Source organism: Macaca nemestrina, chromosome 13 (genome assembly GCF_043159975.1).
Source record: "Macaca nemestrina isolate mMacNem1 chromosome 13, mMacNem.hap1, whole genome shotgun sequence".
NCBI lineage: Eukaryota > Metazoa > Chordata > Mammalia > Primates > Cercopithecidae > Macaca > Macaca nemestrina.
Window position 1 is genome coordinate 80,854,658 of NC_092137.1, and position 26,501 is coordinate 80,881,158.

General features: G+C 39.4%; 1 protein-coding gene across 8 annotated transcripts in view; it reads left to right on the top strand.

Annotated features, from left to right (window-relative positions):
- Window positions 1-26,501, top strand: part of LOC105465339 (catenin alpha 2) — a 1,482,339-nt gene that overhangs the window by 1,206,354 nt on the left and 249,484 nt on the right. For all 8 annotated transcript variants that reach the window (XM_011713753.3, XM_071077395.1, XM_011713752.3 and 5 more), the window contains one exon: window positions 14,979-15,059. In XM_011713753.3, the coding sequence (XP_011712055.1) occupies window positions 14,979-15,059 (81 nt within the window). The remainder of the gene's footprint in view (window positions 1-14,978; window positions 15,060-26,501) is intronic.

Consider the following 26,501-nt stretch of genomic DNA (forward strand, 5'->3'; position numbering starts at 1 on the left):
CCTGGGTGACAAGAGCAAAACTCTGTCTCTAATAATAATAATAATAATAATAATAAAAATAGCGGAGAAGGAATAATGTCACATGAACTTGCAGTACACACACACACACACACACTCATTCATTCATATGCACACATATTCAAATGCAAAACATGATCACAACATTTTTATTTTACTCTACTGTGTTGTATGTACAATTAACCAATGTATCATCGACAGTTTAGGAGTTATTGTCAACCAATGTATCATCAACAGTTTAGGAGTTATTGTCAACCTGCTCCAATAGTTTCTTATAATCAGTGTTAAAAATCCAGTTTCCATAGGGCCGATGACATAATTAGAAGCAACAATAGTTCATTCCCCTCAGCTTATTCTGAGTGAACAGAGAAACTTCAAGCACTCACCTTTAGTCCTACTCCTGCCTTTTTCATCAGGGCTTGGAAGACAGGGAATAGCTACAGCCAGGTATCTGACTACGAAGGATGTGGGGTGAGACCACTCTGTGCCAGCTTTTCCCAAGAAGGCTATTCAGGGCTTTGTCTGAGTGAGATGCCACTGCCTGACATCAGAAAGGACTGATCGGGAAGGGAGTTCTGTGTAGGCTCTGGGGTCAGGGAGAGGCAGGGTTTTATCTTGGCCGTAGAGGATGCTTCAGGATGGGGAAGAGGGTAGAAGTGGGATGTAGGAGATTATTATGGGGTGCTCAGAGAAATTCTTATTGAGGGCTGGGGCATAATTACAAGGGAACAGATAGGTTGGGACCATAGAAAGAGGAACTTGGAAGTGAATTTTCTTAAAATATTAGGAAATCAGCATAGTGTAGACAAGTTTACCAGCAGAAGCTCTGAAGTATTTCCTGTATCAGGATCCTGGCTTTTTGTTTTATTTTTGTAAACTTGCAAAAGTTTCTTAAGCTCTTTATGCCTTAGTAAGATCAGCAGTCGCTTTTATCTCTTTGTCCACCGTCTCAGCTAATCTTATTTGATGTCTACAGGTAGATATGACAATAACAGGCAAAGAATTTGGGAAGCTGGTATAGCTTTTTCTTTCTTTGTGAAGGGACTTTTTTGAAATGTTGTTACAGGGTATGCCTAGTCTGTATTGTTTTAGTTTCTCAGAAAGTATGGCTTTTCTCTTCCAATTAAATGGTTTGATTATGAATCTCGTTTTGTTGTTGTTGTTGTTGTTTTTTAATATAGTGACTAATTCACTGGGAATCAAGCAGAATTGCCTTAATTATGGATTTTGGTTCTATTTCAGATGTATTTCCAGTAAATGGTTACAAAAATAAGTTCCCAAATTAGGTTAAACAATGCAATTTTGAAGGAAATATGAAAACACAGATTCCTAGGCCACAATTGGAGAGATTGATTAATCAAATGATTAGTTGGTTTGGAACCCATTGAACTATCCTCCTGTTTGAGGAATGTATCTATAATTTTAAAATGTTTATTAAAATGGAAGATTTCTATGCCCTACCCTAGAGATACTGAAACAGAGTATTTTGGGAAAGGGACCAGGAATCTGCATTTGTTGTAACTATCTCTTATTAACAGTTTTAAGCCTATGGACTATTGAGTCTAAGACTCTCCTATTTATTTTCTCATTTTTTTTTTAGGCACCATTTACCACTGTTTAACCAGCAGCACCCTGAGGACTTAAGTTATGTAAAAGTTTTCATTAGCAGCCATTCACCAGTCTTGCTTTGTTAGAGATGTACTTATGGGAAGAGATGTTTCTCTTCTGGATTTCTAAGCAGACAGGAAGGAACAACTGAGAAACTCTTAGCTTTCCCCAAGGGCTCTGAGGAGGCCTTGGAGGTCAGGAGCCAGCAGTGGAGAATTAAGTCTCTCCTAAGAAGTTCTCCTAATTTTGAATGTTCAGCCTCTTTCACTTACAACTGAAGACTTTGTGTTGTCATAAGGATCCAGTGAAGTGTGAGATATATGCACAATCTGAAAAGGTATAAACTTCTAGGATTATAACCTAGGCAAAGGTTTTGTTGTGTATATTTTTTGTTTTTGTGTTTTCTTTCCCTACAGCTGGTCTGCAGAGAATACAATGCACTTCTTAAAATTCTATGCAGACCTGGCAAACTTTCAGTTAGATCCCAGCATAGGAAGGAAGATCTCAGTGTCTGACTGAATATAATATGCATTCTCAAGTCTCCCCTTTCATAGACACAGTGTACGCTACAGAGAGCAAAGTGTAATTTTAAGAACCTTGTAATTCTTTACAAATTAACACAGCAGATGGTGTTTATGGGAGCCACATAGTGAGGAATATTTGGGACGATGTGAGACATGTGTTCCAGGGTTTCGGCCTGCTTTCTACATAGTTTAGTTTTTAACTGTCATGCTACAAAAATTCCATTTTGCCTCATAAAGTTTTCATTGGTTCCAAGTGTGAGGGAATGCCCCAAGAGATAGTACTAGTATGACAGATTCCGAGCATGCTCAGTGAGATCCCTGATTCACCTAAGCCTGAGGAGTGCCAGTGACTTGCGCCTTCGTGTTCAGGAGGTGGTAGTCTCCTGGGCATTGGTGCTGGGGTTGGGAGCAGCCTGGCCTTCCCCCAGCTTGGACATCAGTTTGGGAAGTTGAGGGAGAGCACAGAGCTTGATAAGTATCGCCCAAAGAAAGCAAAAGACAACATAAGTGGGCTGACAATAAGGTTAGCAGCTCTAGATTGGGGCTTGTTAGTGTGTAAATAGTTAAAATATTTCTTTGAGTGTTTTAACTGTCCGTATAATTAAAAAGAAGACATTATTCTCTGCAAGTTCCCTCATAACGTTAAGAATTAAAGTGCTTGGGACCTGTGTGCTTGCTTTGAAGACAGTGCTGGCATTTTGGAGGGGGACATGAGAGGGAGAAAACACCAAAATAGGGATTGAAAGGTGGTGCTGCCAGAGAGGACGGGAAGAGGTCATTCTCATGGGCTTTGGCAAAGATGAAGAGAGGTTAGAGTTAATTTGGGCAGGCAAAACAGCCCTGGCTCTGGCACTAGAATGGAGATACTTTTGGGATGCCCTGGGAGGCAAAGAGTCCTTGGTGCTCCCAAACCTTGTAGTTCTTCTGCTCACTGTCACCCACATATCTTCCTCACTTTCCTTTGCTGTGGGGCTGGCAACAGGAAAGGTCCCAGGTGTTCTCAAGTACATCCTGTCTCCTTGTTCCATTAAGAGTTCTCATCTCTTAGAAGCACCTTTTTATCAAATCTATTCTCTTTCAGTTCCTACTCTTTTCAAGTTTATCTACTCCTACGACTCACTACTTTGATAAAAGCCATTTACTCTTTGTACTTCTTCCAAGGGTATATACATCTTAATCCTATGCATAAAATCAAAGGTTTTGGCTCCTAGAAATTTCCATCTTTTTCCTGCATAGGGAAGGTATTTGAGCAGGGAAGAAAGGGAATGAGTGTATAAAGTGTAGAGAGGGGATGAGAGTAGGCAACAATATGACTCTACCATTGGTGAAGACACAGTGAGACACCAATACCACCTCTGCAACTAGCCTTGTCTCCAAAGATTGGTATCATTTAATTAAGCCAGTAGCTAGAATACTAACTACTCCATTCATAGCCAATACATATTTATATGTACATATCTATACATATTTCTAATTTACTTAGCACCTATTCTGTATAAGGTACTGTGCCAGAAACTTCAGAGTTTCAACGAAATGTAATGGTCTGACACTTTCCCATCCTTGGGCGGCTGTGCCTTTAGTTGGATAAAAATAAATATGCTCATGACAAGTTTCTGAACACTACAGGATAGTAATGATGCAGCTTATATTATTTGTATACCGTGTGACATTGGAAATTCAATTAACAATGCAAGAGGCTTGCACAATATAGTATTATTTCCTTGGTGAGAATTGTTCATAGAGAACCAAATAAATGGCAGAGATGGCTATAGGCACACAGAAGAGTCTAGGTTTCTGTGAACTGCGAGGGCAGGGAAGGGGTGATGGAGGAATTAAAACATAAGCTAGCTCTTGATAGAATGATAAATGAGGCACACGGAGGCCAAGGCTGTGGGTCCCCACATAGACATGCTTTCCATAAATTAAGGTAACCCTCTGCCTGAATGTTTTCTGATTTCTGTGAATTCTCAGCAATGTGGACCCAGTTATTGACCTCTTTTCGAGATGGCAGAAAATGCCAGACTCTAGGGATTCTTTAGGTGTTGAAAGCTTTAACTGTAGCTGAGTGGTTTGGGGAATACACACTTAAAAATGAAATGGAACTTTAAATTTCATTGAAATTTATTTATTCCGTTTGGGTGTGTGTGTGTGTATGTGTGTATAAAATCAATGGGAATTTGCACTTTGCCTTGACTACTTTTATCTCAACTGTCAAGATGAAATGGCATCTTTTTTAGCAGTTTGCTCAGTTCATGGTCTCTTTCAGGCTTAGAAGGGATATGTGGTTAATTAACCCCAGCTTTTAGCAATCACCCAAGATCGGGGAGTTGGAACTATGAAAAATGTCTTTTATGCAGGGTTGTCTGGCAAGTAATCACTGAGGACTACACCTGTGTTGATAAAATAAATCAAGGAACAAGAATTGTAACCTTACACAGGTGCCAACTACTACCTATGGCTTTGATCGGCAAATTGCGAAGTGGGTGAAATTTATTTATAGGACTCTATATTTTCCAAATCATCTATCCCTTTCATACCTGCTGCCTATCCCTAGGTGCCTACTTGGACCATCCATCTTTCTATCAATAAACAAGCATTTCCTAACCATGTCTTAAGAGTTTCATCCTGAGTTCTTTGGGAGAAAACCAGGCATGTTCTACCCACAAAAAGCTTGGGTTGTATTTTGCAGCCACACAAAAACTTATTAAGTAACACCAGGTAGTTAGTATACTGTAAATATATGCACTGTTTGGCACACTACCTACATGAAAGATGTGGTCAGAGGTGGGAGATTTTTAGCTTTTCTTTGAAGGGTGGGTACAACTTCGCTAGGTGAATTGTGAGTTAGAAGGGGAAAGGCCCCTTCCAGCCAGACACCAATATGAGCCCATAAAGAAGCAGGACATTTGTGAGTTGTTGGGAAAATACAAATAGATTAGAATTGGACCATTATGAGGGGGAGACCGTATTCTGGAGCCCTAACATACAGGCCCAAGAAAAAACAGAATTACCATTCAGCCCAGCAATTCCATTACTTAGGTATATACCCAAAGGAATATAAATCATTCTACTATAAAGACACATTTACAAATTTGTTTATTGCAGCACTATTCACAATAGCAAAGACATGGACTCAACCTAAATGACCAACAGTAGACTGGATAAAGAAAATGTGTCACATATACCATGAAACACTATGTAGCCACAAAAAAGAACAAGGTCATGTTCTTTGCAGCAACGTGGATGGAGCTGGAGACCATTATCCTAAGCAAAGGAATGCAGGAACAGACAACCACATACCACATGTTCTTACTTACAAATAGGAGCTAAATGACAAGAACACATGGACACAAAGAGGGGAACAACAGACGCTGGGGTCTACTTAAGGGTGGAGGGTGGGAAGAAGGAGCGGATCTGAAAAAATATCTATCAGGTACTATGCTTAGTACCTAGTGACAAAATACTTTTTATGTAGGTAAACTCATGTCACAAAATATCTGCGCTGTTTGGCACACTACCTGCATGAAGGATTTGGTGTGACACATAATATGTGTGACACAAAGTGTGTCACGCAAAATCCTTGTGACATGAGTTTACCTATATAAGAAACCTGGCACATGGTATCCCCAAACCTAAAAGTTAAAAGAAAAACAAAAAGATTAAAAAAAAAAAAAAAAGGACATAGGACTTCAGTAAAATCTAAATAAGAATTGAATACTGAGCTGAGGAAATTAAAGCTTGTTCTTAGCAGGCCATAATGAGGATGATGAGGGAATGCAATCAACAAAGGATGCTGTGGCATTCCAGATCTCCACTGCAGTGGGTGGGTGTCGTGGAAAGAGAGATTTGAGGAACAGTATGAATCCTTATAGACTTTTTGACGGGCAGTTTCTCAAGGTTAGTGACTAACTGGATTTAGGGGAGAAATACGATATTAAGATTTAGAGCTGGGTCAGTGATTAGTGCTGGGGAAAACGCTGTGAATGAAACTAGATGCCCTGCCAAGACATGAACTCCCCAGACAGTGCTCCAGACCTTGCCTGAGGTCTGCCCAGATCCCCACCACTATACTTTCCAGTTATTGTGACTTAGTATTTTAAGATCCCTGATTTAATAAGACCCTTTTCTTTGTAAGTGACAGAAATGCCATATGAATAAACATGGAGGCATTTATTAACTCATGGCACCAGGTAACCCATGGATAGAAACTTATGGCTTTAGGTGCAACTAGATTCAGGAGGCCAAGTGTTTCATTCATTGACTTAGAAAAATTTACTGAAAACCTGTTACATTCCAGGTACACCTCCAGGCTCTAAGGATATAATGACAAGCAAAACAATGATTTTGTAGGTTAATGTGTTTTATATACTGAATGTTTGTGTCCCCTCAAAATTCAAATGTTGAAACCTCCAATGTGATGGTATTTGGAGGTGGAGGACTTTGATAAGTGATTATGTCATGAAAGTGGAGGTCTCCCAAATGGGATTAGTGGAGGACTTTGATAAGTGATTATGTCATGAAAGTGGAGGTCTCCCAAATGGGATTAGTGGAGGCCTTTGATAAGTGATTATGTCATGAGGGTGGAGATCTCCCGAATGGGATTAGTGCCCTTATAAAAGAGACCCCAGAGGACTCCCTTGCCCCCTTGGCCATGTGAACACACAAAAAGAAGACAACCTTCATGGACTAAGAAGTGGGCCCTCACCAGACACAGAGGTCTGCCAGTGCTTTAATCTAGGACTTCCCAGTCTCCAGAAATGTGAGAAATATATTCCTGTTGTCATAAGCCACCCAGTCTATGATACTTTTGTTATAGCAGCTCAAATGAGTTATTAATAAAAGAGCACATAATGGAAAATATGAACCATTTTGATTTTACTCCAAAAGCTGACTTCTCTTTTCTTCTCCTCCTTCTTCTTCCCTTAAATTTCTTTTTCTCCAATTCCTCATCCCTTTCTTGCCACAGTTTCTCTCACAATCTCTGCCTCCTGTCTCTGTCTTTCTCTGTCTTCCTCTGCCCCTCTTTCTCCCCCTCCTTCTTTCAGCTATGCTTTTCTTTTTGTGGGGTCTATTTTTGGAGACTCCCTAAGTAGTTCAAGGTTTGTCTACTACCAGTTTATCAATCTCAGTGGAAAAATATGTCTCCTTCCTAATAATTCTACCTACAACCTATGATTCTACTACTGATTCTCACTGGTTTGGATGATATTATCAGTTTGTTCCCTGTCCACAGAGTCTTAGTTGGGAGTTAGGATGGCTGCTACTGAAATAGCATGGATGGGTTGATGGTGGGATAAGAACAGGGGTTGATCTCTCTGAGCCAGTCCTGCTTTGCACATTGTCCGAGGCATATCCTGATATTGCTCTACTATTGGGCAGGGCCTGGTAGTCTCACCAATATTACCATATTCTTACATTATATATTGATGATTATTTCCTTGAAAATGGATGCAGTCTGGCAGATAAGAGTCAGAGATACATCAGTGTTTCCCTTTCCACCTTTACCCCCTTCCCATCCCCTCCACCACCTCAGAGACCAAGAAAGCTGTGTTGTGATGTGGTCAGAGTATCTTGATTATAGATTTGCTTTGTGGCCACTGTTCAACTTTCATCCATTCTAAAGAGATACTGCCTGTTTCTTTTCCAAAAGAAATGTCCTTAGCTAGTGAAAAGGTATATTTAGAAAGGTCCACATGCTCCAACTATGATTTATACATAATATAAAGATATTATGAAATGTTCAAGGTTCTATAAATAATGGTGCTATTTGTAATAGGGATATGATTTCTATATCCAGGGTTTGAGGGTAGGTGGGCAACCCTCCAAAAATGATAGTGTGACTGTTGGATCAATAGATCATTTTTTTCTCCCTCCTCTTGTCTAAATCATAGGTTTAAATGACAGCAAAATGTGTTGGAGATAGAGTGCATGGCATATTATTGCTTTCTGGCATTCTGATGATTTTGACTTCCATTTCTTTCAAATGACAACAATTTGAAGACTGGGCATTTGATTAGCTCCTGAAACATCCAATATATTAGAGTCACAGCTACACAATATTTTGAAGATTCCTTATACATTCAGTCATGTCTGCAGGTCCCTTCAAGGGAAAGGAAGGAAGTGATAAACATCTACCTTCTTACAACCATGTCCCACATATTAATATAGTACCCTGAAACATGGTTGATGTGCACCCATGGATCCAGTGGAAGCACCAAGATGGTCAATTTATATTCCCAGGGCTTCCATGAGAGATCCCCCAGAACTGGATTGTGTGTTTATAGTAGGATGAGGGGCTGGGACGGGAACAGTCTTTAAAGAAATACTCATTTTCTGGGAGGCCGAGGCAGGTGCATCACGAGGTCAGGAGATCGAGACCATCTTGGCTAACATGGTGAAACCCCGTCTCTACTAAAAATACAAAAAACTTAGCCAGAGGTGGTGGTGGGCGCCTGTAGTCCCAGCTACTTGGGAGGCTGAGGCAGGAGAATGGTGTGAACCCAGGAGGCGGAACTTGCACAGAGCAGAGATTGCAACACTGCACTTCAGCCTGGGCAATAGAGCAAGACTCCATCTCAAAAGAAAAAAAAAAAAGAAATGCTCCTATTCAGAGATTTATAAATTAATAATTTTTGTTTCTTTTTGTTTTATAAGTTAGGGAGTCAGTATCAGTTGTGTATTATTCAGCATGTTGACATAAATCCATTACAAACATCTTCAGAATTTCAGAAAGGGTGATGGGTATTCATATAGGGAGAGAGTGGGGTGGGGATGCTTGTCCAAAGTGGGCCAAAAGAGGGGCCTTTATTTTTGCAAAGGGGCAAAGAGCAGTGTTATTTTTTTATTTTTATTTTTATTTTTTATTTTTTTGAGACGGAGTCTCGCTGTGTCTCCCAGGCTGGAGTGCAGTGGCGTGATCTCGGCTCACTGCAAGCTCCGCCTCCCGGGTTCACGCCATTCTCCTGCCTCAGCCTCCCAAGTAGCTGGGACTACAGGCGCCCACCACCGTGCCCGGCTAATCTTTTGTATTTTTAGTAGAGACGGGGTTTCACCATGTTAGCCAGGATAGTCTCGATCTTCTCACCTCGTGATCCACCTGCCTCGGCCTCCCAAAGTGCTAGGACCACAGGCTTGAGCCACCGCGCCCGGCCAGAGCAGTGTTATTAAAAAGAAATTGTTGAAATAAAATATCATTCTTTTTCTAAAGATTAATTGTAAAAACAGAAATTTCTGTTAATGGCTTAATCCTTCTGTTTAAGGACAAACTGGAAAAATAAAGGTCTTCAAGATAATATCTGATACTTTAGCAAACTGGACTTGAATTTAAAAACAGAGGATGGGAGAATAAAGGATCTCCTATTAAAAATCCAAGTCAGGAAATTTATTCCCTTCACTCTCATCAATTCAAGCCATGGATCTACCCCAGATGTGTTTTGTAAAATAGTTCTCAAAGACTAAAACAAATAAAATTTAATAAACATGCATCTCCCTAGCACAACAGATGGCAACTAGGGAAGGTGCCCACAGCAATGTGGAGAGTACTCCCGCCTGGCTTCTTTTTTTAATAACGATATTTATTAAATGGCTATGTCTATTGCACACTCATTTTCTGCAGGTAAAGGTAAAGAAGAAAAGTGAGGAGCAGGTTCCAAAAAAGGCATATAAGATCTGTGGACAAAAAGCGGCAGAGGAAATACACCTCAAAGTGAGATTTTACTGGTAGCCTTTGAAGAGAAACACATGAAACTATAAAATCACAGAATCCTGAAATTTTAGAGAAGGGAGATTGTTTAGATATGGAATGGAAAAAGCCCTGGCTGGGAGTCTGGAGGTGCTGGTCAGATATTAATGAGCCAAGTGATCATAATCAGTCACTTCATATCTCTAGACCTTGCTCTCCTTATCTTTGAGGGGAATGAAGGGGCGGGCAAGGAAAGACAGCTAACATTAACTGAGTTAACTCTGCTGGTTAGGTATTGGCTAAACCCGTTACACAGCCTATGTCTTTTTATGCTCCTAATAATTATATAAAGCAAGCACTTAGCTATGTTTTAGAGATGAGAAAAACTTCAACTGCATGTCAATCCCCGGCCCTTTCTGCAGTGTTACGATTGTTTCCCTGTAACAGGGAAGTATAGTTACAGGTGCTTGATGGTTTTTCTGCTTCTCACATTTCACAATTTCATAACTCATCTCTGGCCCTTTCATTCTACAGATGATAAGTTTGGAGTCTAGAGATGTTGCCAGGTCACTTAGGTGGTTACTGGCAGAGAGTGGTTACAACTAATTGGCTTTCGTTTCCTTTTGTTCAGCAAAAACAGGGAATAATTGGATGACTGACTTAACACCACACATTTTGCTTTTATTATTAGGTGATGATGTCAATACTTAGATCTGCTTTCACTTCCGTTTGTTAAAGTATTTTTAATGTGTAGAGCCTGGAGGGTCAGGGATAGAGAGCTAGGTGAGGCTTCTGGTAGACTCCTAGGGAACCAGGATGTGCTCGTGATGATCAAATCCTTAGTTACGAGACAAAATATGTCCCAGGACCTACTATGTAAAAGACTGAACTGGAGATTCTGCCCCTCATTTCACCTCTTAGAAATATCTCAGACTAGCTGTATATTTAAAATGAACTGCCCCAAATATTCCTTCTTTAAAGGGAGAGAACTTTTTCTTTAGGGATACCAGTTTTTGGCAAGGTTTTTGTACATTATCTGCCTGGATGGAGAAAGCAGAAGGACAGGTGATCCAAAAATAGTTTCTATGTACTGTCTAAATCAATTCTTTCATTTCTTTTCCACAGCAAAAATACTTTCGTAATTACCCTGAATAGTCTTAATGTCTTTTATTGTTTCTAGCACAGTAACATTGTGATTGATTGTCCTGCTAACCTTGTAAAGAAGACAGAGCATATATTATGCTATCTATTGTGCTTATGACAAAACTCAGACTTTTTTAAAAAAATGGGGTAAATGCTTAGTTCAGGATCATGGAGGCTACTAATAGGGAGCTGACACTAGGAGGCAAGTCTCTGCTTCTCTCTTCCTCCCTCCTCACTATCCCCCATTGCTCTCTCCCTTTCTCCTCTCCTCTTCCTCCCTCTGTCTCTGTGTCTCTGTCTTTTTTTCTCTCCCTCTTTTCCTCTCTCTGTCTCACTCTCAGTAGCTGGCTTCCTGTCCAGTTTAAACTGATGAATTTAAAATTATGGCCACATTTAGACATACAGAGCTGAGGAAAGTAGGACATAATGGCTTCCAAGTCCCCATTTGCTGTGCAAAGCTGAGCTACTATTGTTATTCCTGCACAAATACCTCATTTTTTAAAATTGGAGATAAGAAAGGGCCAGTGAATTGACTATCCCATCCAGTGGCCCAAAATTCCTAAATCCTAGTCCTTGTTTTAACATTCCCCAGCCTTCATGTATAGTGACAACAAATATGGCACCTAAGTCAACTGCATTTCTGAATTGTTTTCAGCCAAGGACTTTCAGGCTGGAGAAACCCAGGATCACAAATATTACACAAACAGCATCCGGACAAAAGTGAAATGGAATGACTAACGTTACCAGAGATTATCTGGGCTTGTAGATCAAAATAAAGTTAATAGTAACCACACTATAAAAAAAGTTCTTATAAAAATAATTTGTCTCTGTAGCTAATCAAACTGATCTCTTCACATCATGGAGAAAAAGCTGGTTTGTTTCACTCACTGCCTTCCCAGAACCATCTTGCCTTCTTGCCTACATGAATTTCTTTTTGCCAGTCAAAGTGCCTCTCTCTTTCCTATTCTAATCTTACACAAGGCTTAAGGTCGAGTGAATTTTCTCTTTCCTCTGTGAGATTTCTTGACTTCCCAAATGCAACATCTTCTCCTTCTTCTGAGCAACTCAGTCGTTGAACATGCTAATATCTCTGCACAGTTTTTGGTATTGTTAGTCTTGTGTACTGGTCTATTCCCCTGTATCAGGAGCTCTTTGATGGTGAAAATCGTGGCTATCACTTTTCGTGTGTTCCCCGCAGTGACCAACAGGATACCTCACATCTAAGGGATATGTGTTTTACAGTTCCAGGATATTGATGCCAGAAGGGATACAGATCCCACATGTTGCCCATCTGCTCACAGAATGGGGCAACCAAGCCTCCCACATGTGTCTGTAACAACCGCAATTACAATCTTGAACATGGCTCTTTCCCCTGGGGGTAGGATTGTCAGATTTAGCACATAAAAAGACAGGATGCCCAGTTAATGTGAATTTTAGGTAAACAATAATTTTTGAAGAATAAATATATCCCCCTATTTCTTTTTAAGTTTAAAAGTTTAAAATGTCATCTGATGCTGCATTTGCACGACTCACCTTGTTCGCCCTACCCTAATCCTAGCCCTATGGATTCTGTCTTTATTTCAATTTTTGATATTTTATTTTCAACATGGATTTCTTTGCATTAGTTTTGATTTTAAAAATATTACATTAGGTCAGGCATGGTGGCTCATGCCTGTAATCCCACCACTTAGGGAGGCTGAGGCAGGTGGATCACAAGGTCAGGAGTTTGAGACCAGCCTGGTCAATATGGTGAAACCTCATCTCTACTAAAAATACAAAAAAATTAGCCAGACATGGTGGTACGTGCCTGTAATCCCAGCTACTTGGGAGGCTGAGGCAGGAGAATTGCTTGAACCCAGGAAGCAGAGGTTGCAGTGAGCCGAGATTGCGCCACTGCACTCCAGCCTGGGTGACAGAGCAAGACTCTGTCTAAAGAAAAAAAAAAAGTATATATTACATTAAAATATTATTTGTCTTGATGACTGAGTTCCTTGGTGCCACCTTAAATTTTACATCTAAATTATACTCCCTCTCTCCCTCTTCACTCTCTTCACACCAGTCCCAGGTCCATTTGATCCTCATTCTTCTTATCTGAAAAATGGTTACATAGATATGGCACTGGCACGATGGAATAAGCCCAGAGTCTGTCATTTACATGCACTCAGTAATTATTTTGTGTATCTAAAGTGGCTCCATTTTTTTCTTTTTACTTTGAAAAGTTTAGTAATCGCCCCTCCGTCTGTTGTAACCACATTTTAAACTAAACTCATAACTTAACTTTCGAAAGTAAGTTTTTCTTATTCTAATAAATGAAAAAGCCATAGGAAATTATGATTTTCAGAATGATCATGGTCCAGAGATCCACAAAGGTGCCCTGTATTTTGATGGCCGACAACCTATTTGCAAGGAGAGAACCAAACAGAAAAGGAATAGCCTTTGACTGTTGAATTTGTGGCAGATCTGAACTTGGAGAGGCAGAGCATTGAAATTACACTCACTGCACAACCACATTCCCTTGAAAGATAGAGCAGCACGTTATTCTCCTCCATATACTTTTGTTTTCTTGGAGCTATTTGCAGGCTGATATTTCGAAGTTGTAAAATGTTAGCCACTGTATTTTAAGCTCTTTCTACTTACAAACCTTAGTGTCTACATCTGAAAGTGAGTCTATGAGTTTAGGGAGTGGGAAAGGATGATGGGGAATTGTAAGATTTTAGAAGACTAAAAATATATGCACATATGTCTTGGTTTGGGCTTTTTAATGAAAACCCTATAGGACTGTGTATCAGACATTTGTTCAGAAAAAATAGTTAATTAAGCAAGTGGCAGAGAAGAGTGACTACTTTAAACCCAGCTATGGAGAGCTGGTATGTATGTATCAGCTTTATGTGTCCCGGATTTTGTCATGGAAACAGAACATTTAGAAACCTGTTGGATGGTAATTCTTATGCATTGCCAATTCATGTTATCCTATTAGGCACAACTTAAGATCTGGGATCTCATTTTCCTCATATCAGCAAATTACTACAGAGACCTACATGATTTTACAGAGACTGAGTAGGCCACAAGAATTGACTTGCCACTAGCATGATAAATAAATCAATCTGTAGTGTTTGACTAAAATTTAGATAATTTAATCGATTTGACAAGGTTTTTGAAAACATTTATCTTTTAAGGGGAAGATAATTGTCATCCATAAAGTCTATTGAGCTTTTCATCCATGGGAATCTTGTTGCTCTTTTAAAAAGACAATGGGGATTTTTTTTGTTCAGTTTCAATTGTTTTTCTGTACCCACCAAAAAAAAAAAGGAGAAAAAGCAAAGAAATAGGAAACTAGTGAAACTTTCAAGTGAATAATTTATTAAAGAACACTTTTTTTTCTCTACCTCTGCCTGTTATAGTCATAAGGGAAATTTTCCTCATGACCTCAAGCTGTGGGTTGCTTATTATCATTTTTAGCATTTCACTACATGACAGAGCAGAGATTAGCAATACTGTATTTTCTAGTAAAGCATCTCTTTTGAATTTGATACAGAAGTTGCAGTATGGCTTAAAAAATATTGGTATAAAATTCTGAATTTTGGTGATTTCCTTAAAATCCTTTTCGATTTAGTTTTTATTATCTCAATTATCTTCTATTCAGAAATGTGCCTACACAATATAGACACACAAAGCATTTTTATTTGAAGGCAAAACCAAAACATCCTTGTTATATTTACTTAACTGCTAAGCATCTGGAGGAGGGATGAAAACACAGATTTGTGTGGAGCTGAATATGGACATATGTGTAACCATCCTGACAATGTATTGGTTTTTATCGATTTTAATTATTATTTCAGGAAAAATCAACTTTAGAGACCAAATCATGTTATAGTTATATATTAAAAATAATCTTTTAAAAATTGTTTGAATTTAACATCTCATGTTTTCCTGATTTTTTTTTACGTTTAGTATCTCTAACATTGAATATGCTAAACCAGAAATTATTTCTCTTTTCTTAATAGACTGGAAGGAAAGAAAAAGGAGATCCTCTCAACATTGCGATTGATAAGATGACTAAGAAAACAAGAGATCTAAGGAGACAGGTACTATTTTTTATTTTTACTTTAAGTCCATGATATGTAATAGTGGTTTCCAACAATATCCTTTTCCAGGGTGTCTTCTTGGAGATGATGATGAGGTTGTTATTCTTTATAACATCTACATATACAAAAAGATCCCATTTTATCGGCAAGGTAGAGATTGCTGGACAGAGATGAGCCTGTTGCAAGCAAGGAAACAGTTACTGAGCAGGTGGCTTCTCACTGCCCAGATCCAGTCTGTCCCGGTGGAGACTGGATGAGTTCACTACTTGTACATCTGGTCTTTAGTTTTCCAAATCCAGGTATGCCAAGAGCCTGTGTCTGATCTTTGCTGGTTCTTACTTATCAAACTCCCGGGAATTTAGTTATAAACCAGAATGCTAATGGTTAATGAGAAATACAACTCTTAATCTAATGGGTTAATTAAGGTCTCTTGGCCAGTGTATTCCCTTGGGAACATAAATCTAGGAGAAATTTTGCTTATCAGATGGTTGTTTGGGAAGCAGGGAATAAAATGCCTAATGACATCATTAGTTTGATGGGTCTGTTTTTCTTAATGGGGAGAAATCTCCAGTCAGGGCCCTTTTTTCTCCTTGAAAGTGTTGTATGAACACTGGTAAATGTTGCCTTAGAACCCTGATATTATATGTGGCCATGATGAACTCCTCTTTCTTTGGTAGTAGTATTTCTCTGAAAGAGATTCTACCACCCACTGAGTTATAATAAAACCCCCTCTTCTTGATTCCTGCCCAGGAGGGCAGAAGCTTGTCTCCTGCTGTAGCTTTGGCTATGTCCATCTCATTCACTAATTGTTGATTGTGACAGCCAGCTAAAACCAACCACTGCCATGGCAGCACCTGCTGTATTTTCTACAGCTGAAACACTTGGTTTAGCATGGCCACATCCAGCATTTGCTCCTGCAGTGTGTTAAGTACAAACAAAATTAGCAAGAGGCCTGGGCAAGAATGGCCAAGTAGAAACTTGGAAATGATTTGAATGAGAGGAACCCACCACTTCTGACTGCTGGGGAGCTTCTTGGCTTTTATCCAGATGTCACCTGAAGGTATAGACACACTTGATCTGGTGTCCTTCAGAGGATATCACAATTATTTCTGGAATATGAATATTCTAGCTCACCAGCTAACAAACCTTTTGGGGGAAACATTCCCTTTTACTTTACTTCAAATAAGGCAGAATACAACATTGTCCTTTTAGGTATTAGTAACTAACAGCAAACGAATATATGGCCAGGTTTCTATCTCTTTGCTGTCTTAGACCATCTCTACATATCACCATTTAATATGAAATGATATGGGTGGCAGGAAGTGGAATGGAGGTTAGTTAAAAACACTGAATCAGATACCAGAGCCCTTGGTTTTAGTGTTAGCTCTGCCACTAAACTGGCAGTGTGACTGTTGATCTTTCATCTCTTGGTCTTACAAAAGTAAGGAGCCAAACTAGATCTGTAAACTCTTTTTTTAAAAAAAAAAAAAAAAAGCTGTATAAGATTGTATGAGTCTAAGGGAAATTCTCATTCCTATGTCAGAGGTCCCAATGACTGATAATCACAGATTTTTAAAAGCAGTGGGAGGACATCTCCAGGTCTTGCCTTTGGCTAGATTGTCAACCAGGTAAAATTCATGAACTGGGTCCTCTCATCTTCCTGATCCCTTGGTCTCAGCAGTGATTACATTTTTTACATTCAAGAACAAGCCCCCTCAGCTCTTTTCAATCATGGACTACTCATAGCAGGATTATTATTATTATTACTATAAAGGAATGAAACAGTAATTTGTACTCTCATGTTACAATTCCTGGAAAGGGTTGACTCTTTTTAGCAGAGGACAGTGGTAAAATTTGAAGGTGAAAAATTATGGTGGAATTTTAAATGCTTAGGTGATAAGCTCCTTGGAGAGCTTCCTGTAAGATGGCAGTGGAAGGAGTGTGTCCTTCCCTGAAATTATTCCATGTATCTTATTTTTTTTCCTTACCTTTCTTCAAAATATAGAGGAATAAGGATAAAAAGGGAATTGTTTCATGGTATTAAGATCCCACAGTTATGGCACAATTTCGCACCATATCCATGAATTTGGTTGAAACATCTTTCTCTTCTCCAATCTGCCTTTCTAAAACGACGATGGTCCCCATCTGTCAGTTTCATCCCTACCCATATGTTGAGATATTTTTGTCTTTCTTTTCATCTCCTCTGCCTCCCCATGTACACCTGTAGTGGCACAAAAGCTTCTGTGATCTAAATTGAAGCTACCTAGCACTTGAGCAGATGGAACATGCAATGACTAATTTGTTTGGCTCGGGTAGGTCATAAGCTTAGATTTGGGTAACTAGTAATTAGATTAACAAGGTGTTACCTGGGTCTCTAATAGCCCCTCCACAATAGTGGCTCAGAGAATGCTAATGGCTCAAACAAATGTATACTGCTGACATATTTTCTGTTCTTAATTACAGACAAATGTATGCTAGAGCAGATTCTAAGAGAACACTCAGTGATCATGTCCACTTCCCTGTACACATGTAGAGATCAAATCTCATAGGGAAAAAAAAGGTGAAATCAAAGATTTTAGTTTATTAAAAAATATTTTCAGTGACATTCATGATGTCCCACTCTTTCAGTCTCCTGCCTCCTCCTTATTGCCCTAAGTTTGGGCAGTGATTTTCAGAAGGGTGACCCTGGAGCCTTGAAAAGTTTTAGCCACTGAATTGAAAAGAAATAAAGTCAATCATGATCATTATTTTGGACTTTCCTAATGAAAGAAAGTGGAATTAGACTTGTAGATACTTAAAGAAATCAGGATTAATTTTGGTTTAAGTGGAATTTTCAGGTAAGTAGAACTCCTCTCTTGAAGCAACATATCCCAAGGAACTGGGGCATTATAAATGGTGAAAATATCATTTAAAACTGATTAACATGAATCCATCTTACCAGTCAAACCCATGACAGGGGCAGTGGTAGAGCAGAATCCTCCTAAGGAATATTTTCTTAAGAATGAAAAATGGGCCGGGCGAGGTGGCTCACGCCTGTAATCCCAGCACTTTGGGAGGCCGAGGTGGGTGGATCACGAGGTCAGCAGATCAAGAACATCCTGGCTAACACGGTGAAACCCTGTCTATACTAAAAATACAAAAAAATTAGCTGGGCATGGTGGCAGGCGCCTGTAGTCCCAGCTACTCGGGAGGCTGAGGCAGGAGAATGGCGTGAACCCGGAAGGCAGAGCTTACAGTGAGCTGAGATGGCGCCACTGTACTCCAGCCTGGGTGACAGATCGAGACTCCGTCTCAAAAAAAATAAAATAAAATTAAAAAAAAAATGGATTTAGGGGATGCTAACTCCCAGCTTTAAGCATTGTGTTCTCATTTTAGAGCTGTGGGCACAGCAGACCCCGCGTCTGAGCTATTGTCACTGCTGTGATTCTGGAATCAGCCCAGTGTGGAAACAATAGCTCTTGGCTGATGCCCCTTCTGGGTGCCTGGTGGCCCACATGGTCCATCCATCCCCTGGAGAAGCCTCAGTCAGTGTCTGCCAGCTGCAACCCTATTCCCTTTTGCTCTGTGCCACCTGTGAACTATTCTAGGTATGATCTCTTAATTTTTCCTATAGTTACAGGGATGCTAGTTGATTCTGAATATTATTTTTGTATTTTTATTAGTCCCTGTTTTTTCCAAGTTGATAAATCAGTACCGAAACATTTCTCTCTGACAAGCTAATAAATAATATCTATGATATTACAGTGTTGCTAAACTTAGCAACTCTTTCACTCCCAAAACAAATCACAGGCCTAATTCTTATTCCTTCACCCTTACTAGCCACCACAATGATTCCAGCAATGAGATTTAGTGAGTGTCAACCTGACAAACGTCTCAATTCTATTATTACAATCAAAACATTTTTAACAACAAAAATTTATATATAGAATGCTTTAACATTAGGGTGAGTACTTAGAATAGTAATATAACAAGGCATTAAAAATCAATAAGCAAAACATGTTATTGGATGCAATGTTTAAAAGCTGATTCATTAATGTTGTGTCTCCAAGTAGTACTACAGAAAAATCTTCTAAGATTAATAAAAAACAATTACAACTAAAAAATTCCTTAGCTGTCTCCTTTTTGACCCAATTCCTTATGTACAAACTCTGGCTGAAGGTGAACAGTTACCATGGAGAGCTCGTAAAATTACTGTCCATAAAATGTAAACTAATTTATAACCCACTTGTATTAAGTCCTTGCAAGGTACCTGGAACTGTTCTAAGTTATCTCTCTGTACTGACCACATTTATTCCACACACTAGCTCTAAAAGATTGTCACCATGCTTATTTTACAGATGAGGATGTTAAGCCAAGTAATGTACCTGATATGGTTTGGCTGTTTCCACACCCAATTCTCATCTTGAATTGTAGCTCCCATAATTCCCATGTCATGGGAGGGACCTGGTAGGAGGTAATTGAATCATGGGGGCAGGTCTTTCCCATGCCATTCTTGTGATAGTGAATAAGTCTCACAAGACCTGATGGTTTTATAAAGGAGAGTTCTTCTGCACATGCTCTCTTGCCTGCCACCATGTATGATATGACTTTGCTCTTCCTCCACCTTCCTCCGTGGTTGTGTGGTCTCCCCAACCTTGTGGAATTCTGACTCAATTAAGCCTATTTCCTTTATAAATTACCCAGTCTCAGGTATGTTTTCATTAGAAGCAGGAGAACAGATCAGTACAGCACCCATGGCCATACAGGGTGTGGACATGTGGAAGTTGCAGCCAGGCAATCTGGCTATAGGGTCTTGTACTCATAAATTTTACTACATCCTGCCTCTCCATAGAATCAGCATATGTATGTGGGTCAACCACATACTAATGTACTCTGAGAAGTGCATGTGGGGAAGAAGGAAGTTTCACATAAATGTGTAGAGGTGCTTCGAGGTTTTGAGCAGCACCTCTACAACTCTAGGATTTGTAATTGGTGGGACGAATGCACTGTGAAAAGAAAGGAAAAAAAAAACAACTATGGTAAATGTCAAAAACATGTTTCTTGTTTGTGATATATCATCTCTTGGGTCTCCAGTTGTTATGGTTCATTGGATCCTCTTTTGAAAAAGTGCAATTATGTTTAGGTGTCTGGCCTCTCAAAACATGAATTATAGACTTCCTAGAGTAATTGCAGAAAAAAGAGAATGTTAAGGCATTCTATTCTTTTTCTCACATCTGCTTATGATAGGGCCAATTATTTTTAAATTCATTGTAAAAAACATTTTTAAATCATTTATTTCTGGGTTTGAATCTGTTTTTCTTCATAAGGATATGAGGCTCTCTACATGGCAACAAAATATATTACAGAATATTGAGTTCCTCCAAGTGTTAAGGTTTGTGTTCTGTAGACTGTACAGAACCCTACATATAAGAGCTAATAATCTCTGGAGTTTGGAGTCTAGGTCAGATTGTCAAGCTGCCATGGAAACATGGAGATCAGAAAATGATCATGCAGCAAATGGGATTTGAAATACAAGAAACATGAACCCAGAGACAGCTAAATAGAAATGGGATCAGAAGCCAGGCGTTGTGGCTCATGCCTCTAATCCTAACAGTTTGGGAGGTTGAGACAGGAGGATCACTTCAAGTCAGGAGTTCAAGACCAGCCTGACCAACATGGTAAAACTCCGTCTCTACTAAAAATACAAAAAAAAAAAAAATAGACCGTCACAGTGGCACACACCTGTAATCCCAGCTACCTGGGAGGCTGAGGCAGGAGGATTGCTTGAGCCCAGGAGGCGGAGGTTGCAGTGAGTTGAGATTACACCCCTGCACTCCAGCCTGGGTAACACAGCAAGACTCTGTCTGAACAAAGAGAAAGAAAGAAATGGAATCAGAAACACCATAAATTAGAATAAGAAATGCCAGGAGGAGCAGAGCAGAGTAGGTAGTAGGCTGGAGCGCAATGGCGCAATCTCAACTCACTGCAACCTCCACCTCCTGGGCTAAAGTGATCCTCTTGTCTCAGCATCCCAAGTAGCTGGGATTACAGGCACATGCCACCATGCCTGGCTAATTTTTATTTTTTTTATTATTTTTTTTATTTTTAGCAGAGACAGAGTTTCACCCTGTTGTCCAGGCTGGTCTCAAACTCCTGACCTCAACCACGAAAGGCCATCCTTTGGATGTATCCCTTGATGATGGGTAGTACATTCAAGCTACCTCTACCTTAGGAAAATCCTGATAAAACAACCCTAAATTTCAGAGCACCATTTACTTATCACCTGGAAAATAGTCATTAGGCCAAGTCCAAAGTACATTATTTCATCAGTTGGAAACGGTTCTTGAAATATCATCTTGGGCTAGCTGTTCTCTTGTCAAGGTACTATTCAACTCACAAAGTGGTTCAATTTATTTCTATAAGCCAGCATATGGTTGATAGTTCACACATTGGCTTGACACTAGCAAGTCTAGATCACACAAAGAAGCAAAAGAGTCTAGTAGCTTGATCAACATTGTTTCATCAAATGGTACACTAGACTGAGCAGAGGGATCTATAACATAAGTATGAACATGAAAGCTCTCAATGAAGTGGAAGCTTCAACTACTGATTTATTCTTTTCTGCTAATTTCTCTAGGCCCTAGAAATCAAGGAAAAGTGGGAAGGGAAGGAGTAAATAGCAATAACTGAGCCCCAAAACACCTTCTAGATAATGTCTGTGTTTGGTTCAATTCCCAACACCTTCTTCTATTTTTAACAAAGAGAATAATACCATTAAGAATCCTGATCCTGAGACTGGAAGATCCACTGTAGGATTATGAAACAAAAATGCCATCACATTTTTCAGCATGAAATTCCTAAGCAGGGAAACTTAGAATATTTTCAACCATGGTGACTTAAATAACAAAGATTGTTTCATAGAATGCCCTTTCAGTTTACCAGAACATTCATTTTACTACACCCATGCTGGTTAAGTGAGGTTCGCCCATATTTGTTGTTGGAGGCTATGTTTAGACTGGGATTCTTATCCAAAACTGTCACTGAAAACGAGATAATTTTAGAGTGTGTGGTGCATCTACCATTATGGCCTGAATTGAGGTGTTTCTAGAGTTGGTGATAACAGCTAATCACCTTGATTCTGACTGAATGTACTCAGTGGATATTTGCAGTTAGCTTGTAGCCAGATATATCTGTTCCAATTGACCCCTCCTTGCTGAGGTTACCTTTTATTACCTGAAATGGCTTCTGGCATCATCTTTCCCAGGGGAAATTTCCATCAGGACTGCGATATTTCTTTATCTCCCTATTTCCCGAGGAGGCTGGACAAATCTGAAATTCAGAAAGTGAGTCATCTTTCTGCCGGCTCTGCCATGCCTGCTGTCACCACCAACCCTGGTGGGAGCCCATTTGCTCTAGGATGTCCTCGTGTTATGCCTTCGTGATTCCCATGGATGCCACTGCTGATGGCTGAGGGAATTCAACTTTGCTTTTTGCTTGGGTGGAAAATTGTGAAGAAGGTGATATTAGTTTGAACACCTCTCTATTTACATTACATGCCCTTGACTCATCTTTGTCCTCTTTTTGCGCTGAATGAAATTTCCAGGTTATCCTACAACCAAACCTTCACCCCACCATGGCTCTACACAATTATGTGCTTCCCACTGTGATCTACTTTTCAAGAGAGTGACAGTCCCATGCAACTCCTCCTTTTGTTATTCCTTAAATCTCCTTCAGCCATTCAGTACAATTGATACCACCTCCTAAATGCATTTTGAGTTCATTGCTCCTCTCCACTGGCATTGGCCCTAATGCACTGCTTCTCACACACAAAAAAATGGCCATGGCCACAACCTCATAATCAGTATCCTAGACCCCAGTTTCCTGGTAACTCCTAGACCCCAGTTATGATTGCCCCAGCAGTCTAATAAGCCAGTGTTTCCAGATCCTTCTGCCTTTGCACTTGTGTTGCTTCTGCCTGGAATGCTCCCACCACCCCTTTTTGTTTTCTTCCAAGAAAACTCACATCTTTTCCTACTAGGCTTAGCTTAAATGTCACCTTATCATCACAACTTTATCCAATTCCTGTAAACAGGATTTATCCAGTAGACTCCCAGAGCATTTAAAAATATCTCTATTATGACACTTTTTGCAGTGAGTTTAAGTTGTTTATTTGTTTTTGCCAGTGCACATGTCTTTCTAGTCTTTGTTTCTTCAGGTAATATCCTAGTGCCCGAAATAAAGGAAGCCTGAACCACACAGGTGCTGAAAGAGTGAAGAATCCCCTGTCTGTAGCCACCCCACCCAGGAAATATCCCAATCATCAACTTGCCTCCATTCTAAACTCACATGTCTCTAGTTCCATTGTCTCAAGGACTAGATTTGCTAGCGTAAAACGTCCACTTATATTTTGAGGATAATTTCCATGATTAATGAGGCTACCCTAATCCAGTAGTTTCCTGTTACTCAGTTGGCTTGAGAAGACTTAGCTCAAGAGCAGCTAAAATGAAGATATTTTACTCCATTTTGGGAGATTCTGACTTCATGTACCTCTGGTGGCACCTTAAAATCTGTAATAACAAGCTTTTTACTTATTTCTGATATTCTGCCATGTTTGAATTCCACTGTCTTTGTTTCCGATAGTTGGAACTTTCAGACATCATCCCACTCCCTCTGGCAGTATATTTGAGGATTTGTGAGGCCTTTCCAACTCTTCTCCAGTCTCCTCGGCCTCTACTAGACTTTTCTACTTCACAGAGACAATACCTGTTTTCAGGGGCAGAAAATCCATGTTTGAGGCTTGTAAGAGATAGAAAAAAAAAAAAAAAGCTGTGTTTTTCCTACTCTCACACACTCTCCATAGCACACTTCACCTCTAGTCACCAAAATATATGCGGTATGATGTTACCTCACTGAACAGTTCTTTGACACCAGCCGTCTGTCCTATAATTCAATTCAATTCTAACACTATCTACCTGGAGATAACTTCAGATTCCATAGACTAAGAGCTCGTTTTCACAAGACTGCTTCTACTTCAGATCCCAGTTGAAAGTAGTAAGTTGTCACCTATACTTCTGACTGACCAGCTATATAATGGGGAGTTCCCATTAACCCTCCCTCAGGACCAATTAATTTGCTACAGTGGCCCACAGAACTCAGGGAAACTGCATACTTTTACCTATTTATTATAAAGAATATACAGGTGAACAGCCAAATGGAAGAGATGCATAGGATGAGGTATGTGGGAAGGGGCTCAGAGCTTCTATGCCCTCTCTGGGTGCACTACCTTCCCTGTACTTCCATTTTTTCCGGCAACCAATAGATTTCCAAACTCTGTCCTTTTGAGTTTTTATGCATTGCATAGGCATGATTGATTAAGTCATTGGCCATTGGCAATTAACTCAACCTTCAGCTTCTCTTACCTCTCTGGAGGTCGGGGTGGGTGGGACTAAAAGTTCTGATGTTATAATCACATGGTTGGTTTCCCTTGCAAACAGCCTGGATCCTGAGGCTATCCAGGAGTCCATCAAAAATTGCCTCATTAGAATAAAAGATGCTGTCACCCAAGAAATTTCAATGGCTTTAGAAGCTGTTTCCAATGTTACTACCTAGGAAATCATAAATATTTTAAGAGTTCTGTGTCAGTTACTGGGGTTAAAGACCAAATATTAGAACAAAAGATTCTCCTAGTACCCCTTATATACAAGGGTTTTAGGAACCAGGGCAGAGGTCTGAACGAGGGGTTCAGGAACCAGGATCAATTTATATATTTCTATATTATATATTTATATAATTTATATACTATAAATTATATATTTATATAATTCTATATATTTATATATTTCTTATTATTTCACAAGGCTCCTCTCCTCTGGGCATAGGTTAGAAATGAATGGTCTGATTGCTCATTGCTTCTTATTGTAGGGCTTGGAAAGATCTGTACTTTCTGGAGCAGGGCCAGGACAAAGGTAAGGCAAGTGAGGCACAGCCTCAGGTGCAAGATTTTAGGGGCTACCAGAAAGATCAGTAATCAAGATAAATAATATTGTGTGCAGCATTTTAAAAAATCAAAAATAATGCAGAAATCCATGATGAACAAAATATCAACATTGTAAATAAAGATAGGATCGTCATAAATAAAATAGTGCCATGCTGAGCCATATTGAAGCTAGAAGCAAAAGGAAAATCAGCAATACTGATTCTGTCTGTATTTACAAGGTTGCTGTCTTCTTCATCATGGATGAACCTCTTGTTAGTCCTGGCTCTGCTCCAGAGCCTCTATCTATCAAAATCTTTATTGCACCTGCTGTAGGAGAAAGTTCCCCACAAAGTCTCAATGTCAGATGGCTTTCTTTTTCTACTCACATTAGTGACAAAAGGGCTGGCTTTTAAATTTTATGAGATGACATCTTGGACTCCAGATTTGAAGACCTATTTGAATTGCAGTTGTCTTTTAGGTTGTGTTGCTCAAAATGCATTTCTTCTTGATGTTTATCACAGTGACATGGGCTTTTTATGGCACTCTGAAGTGCTTTAGAGAAAATGGAGAACATTTTAATACTGCTGATTTACTCTTTCAGGTCTACAGTAATTTCCTTACTGCCTAATTATAAGACTCGGTTTAATTTACTCTACACATAATGTTTACTGATGCACATATGGTGCCACATTTCAAGAAACTGTACCCAGAACAGGCATTTTTTGTCATACTAGAGTATGGAAAATTTCCATTTAGTATGATATTGGCTGTGGGTTTGTCATAAATGGCTGTTATTATTTTGAGGTATGTTCCATCAATACCTAGTTTATTGAGAGTTTTTAACATGAAGGGATGTTGAATTTTGTTGAAGGCATTTTCTGCATCTATTGAGATAGTCATGTGATGTTTGTCTTTAGTTCTGTTTATGTGATGAATTAGAGTTATTGATTTGTGTATGTTGAACCAGCCTTGCAACGTGGGGATGAGGCTGACTTGGTGGTAGTGGATAAACTTTTGAATGTGCTACTGTGTTTGGTTTGCCAGTATTTTATTGAGGATTTTTGCATTGATATTCATCAGGGATATCAGACTGAAGTTTTCTTTTTGTGTTGTATCCCTGCTAGGTTTTGGTATCAGGATGAGGCTGGCCTCACAAAATGAGGGTGTATGTGTCCAGGAATTTATCCATTTCTTCTAGATTTTCTAGTTTATTTGTACAGGTGTTTATAGTGTTCTCTGATGGTTGTTTGTATTTCTATTGGGTCAGTGGTGATATCCCCTTTATCGTTTTTTGTTGTGTCTATTTGATTCTTCCCTCCTTGTTCTTTTTCAGTCTAGCGAGTGGTCGATTTTATTACTTTTTTTGAAAAAAATACAGCTCCTGGATTTGTTGATTTTCCGTTATATAGAGGAAAAAATAGTAATATATGTAATTCTCTCAACAAAGAATGTCCCCCAATGAGGGGGAAATATCACATATCTTCTTA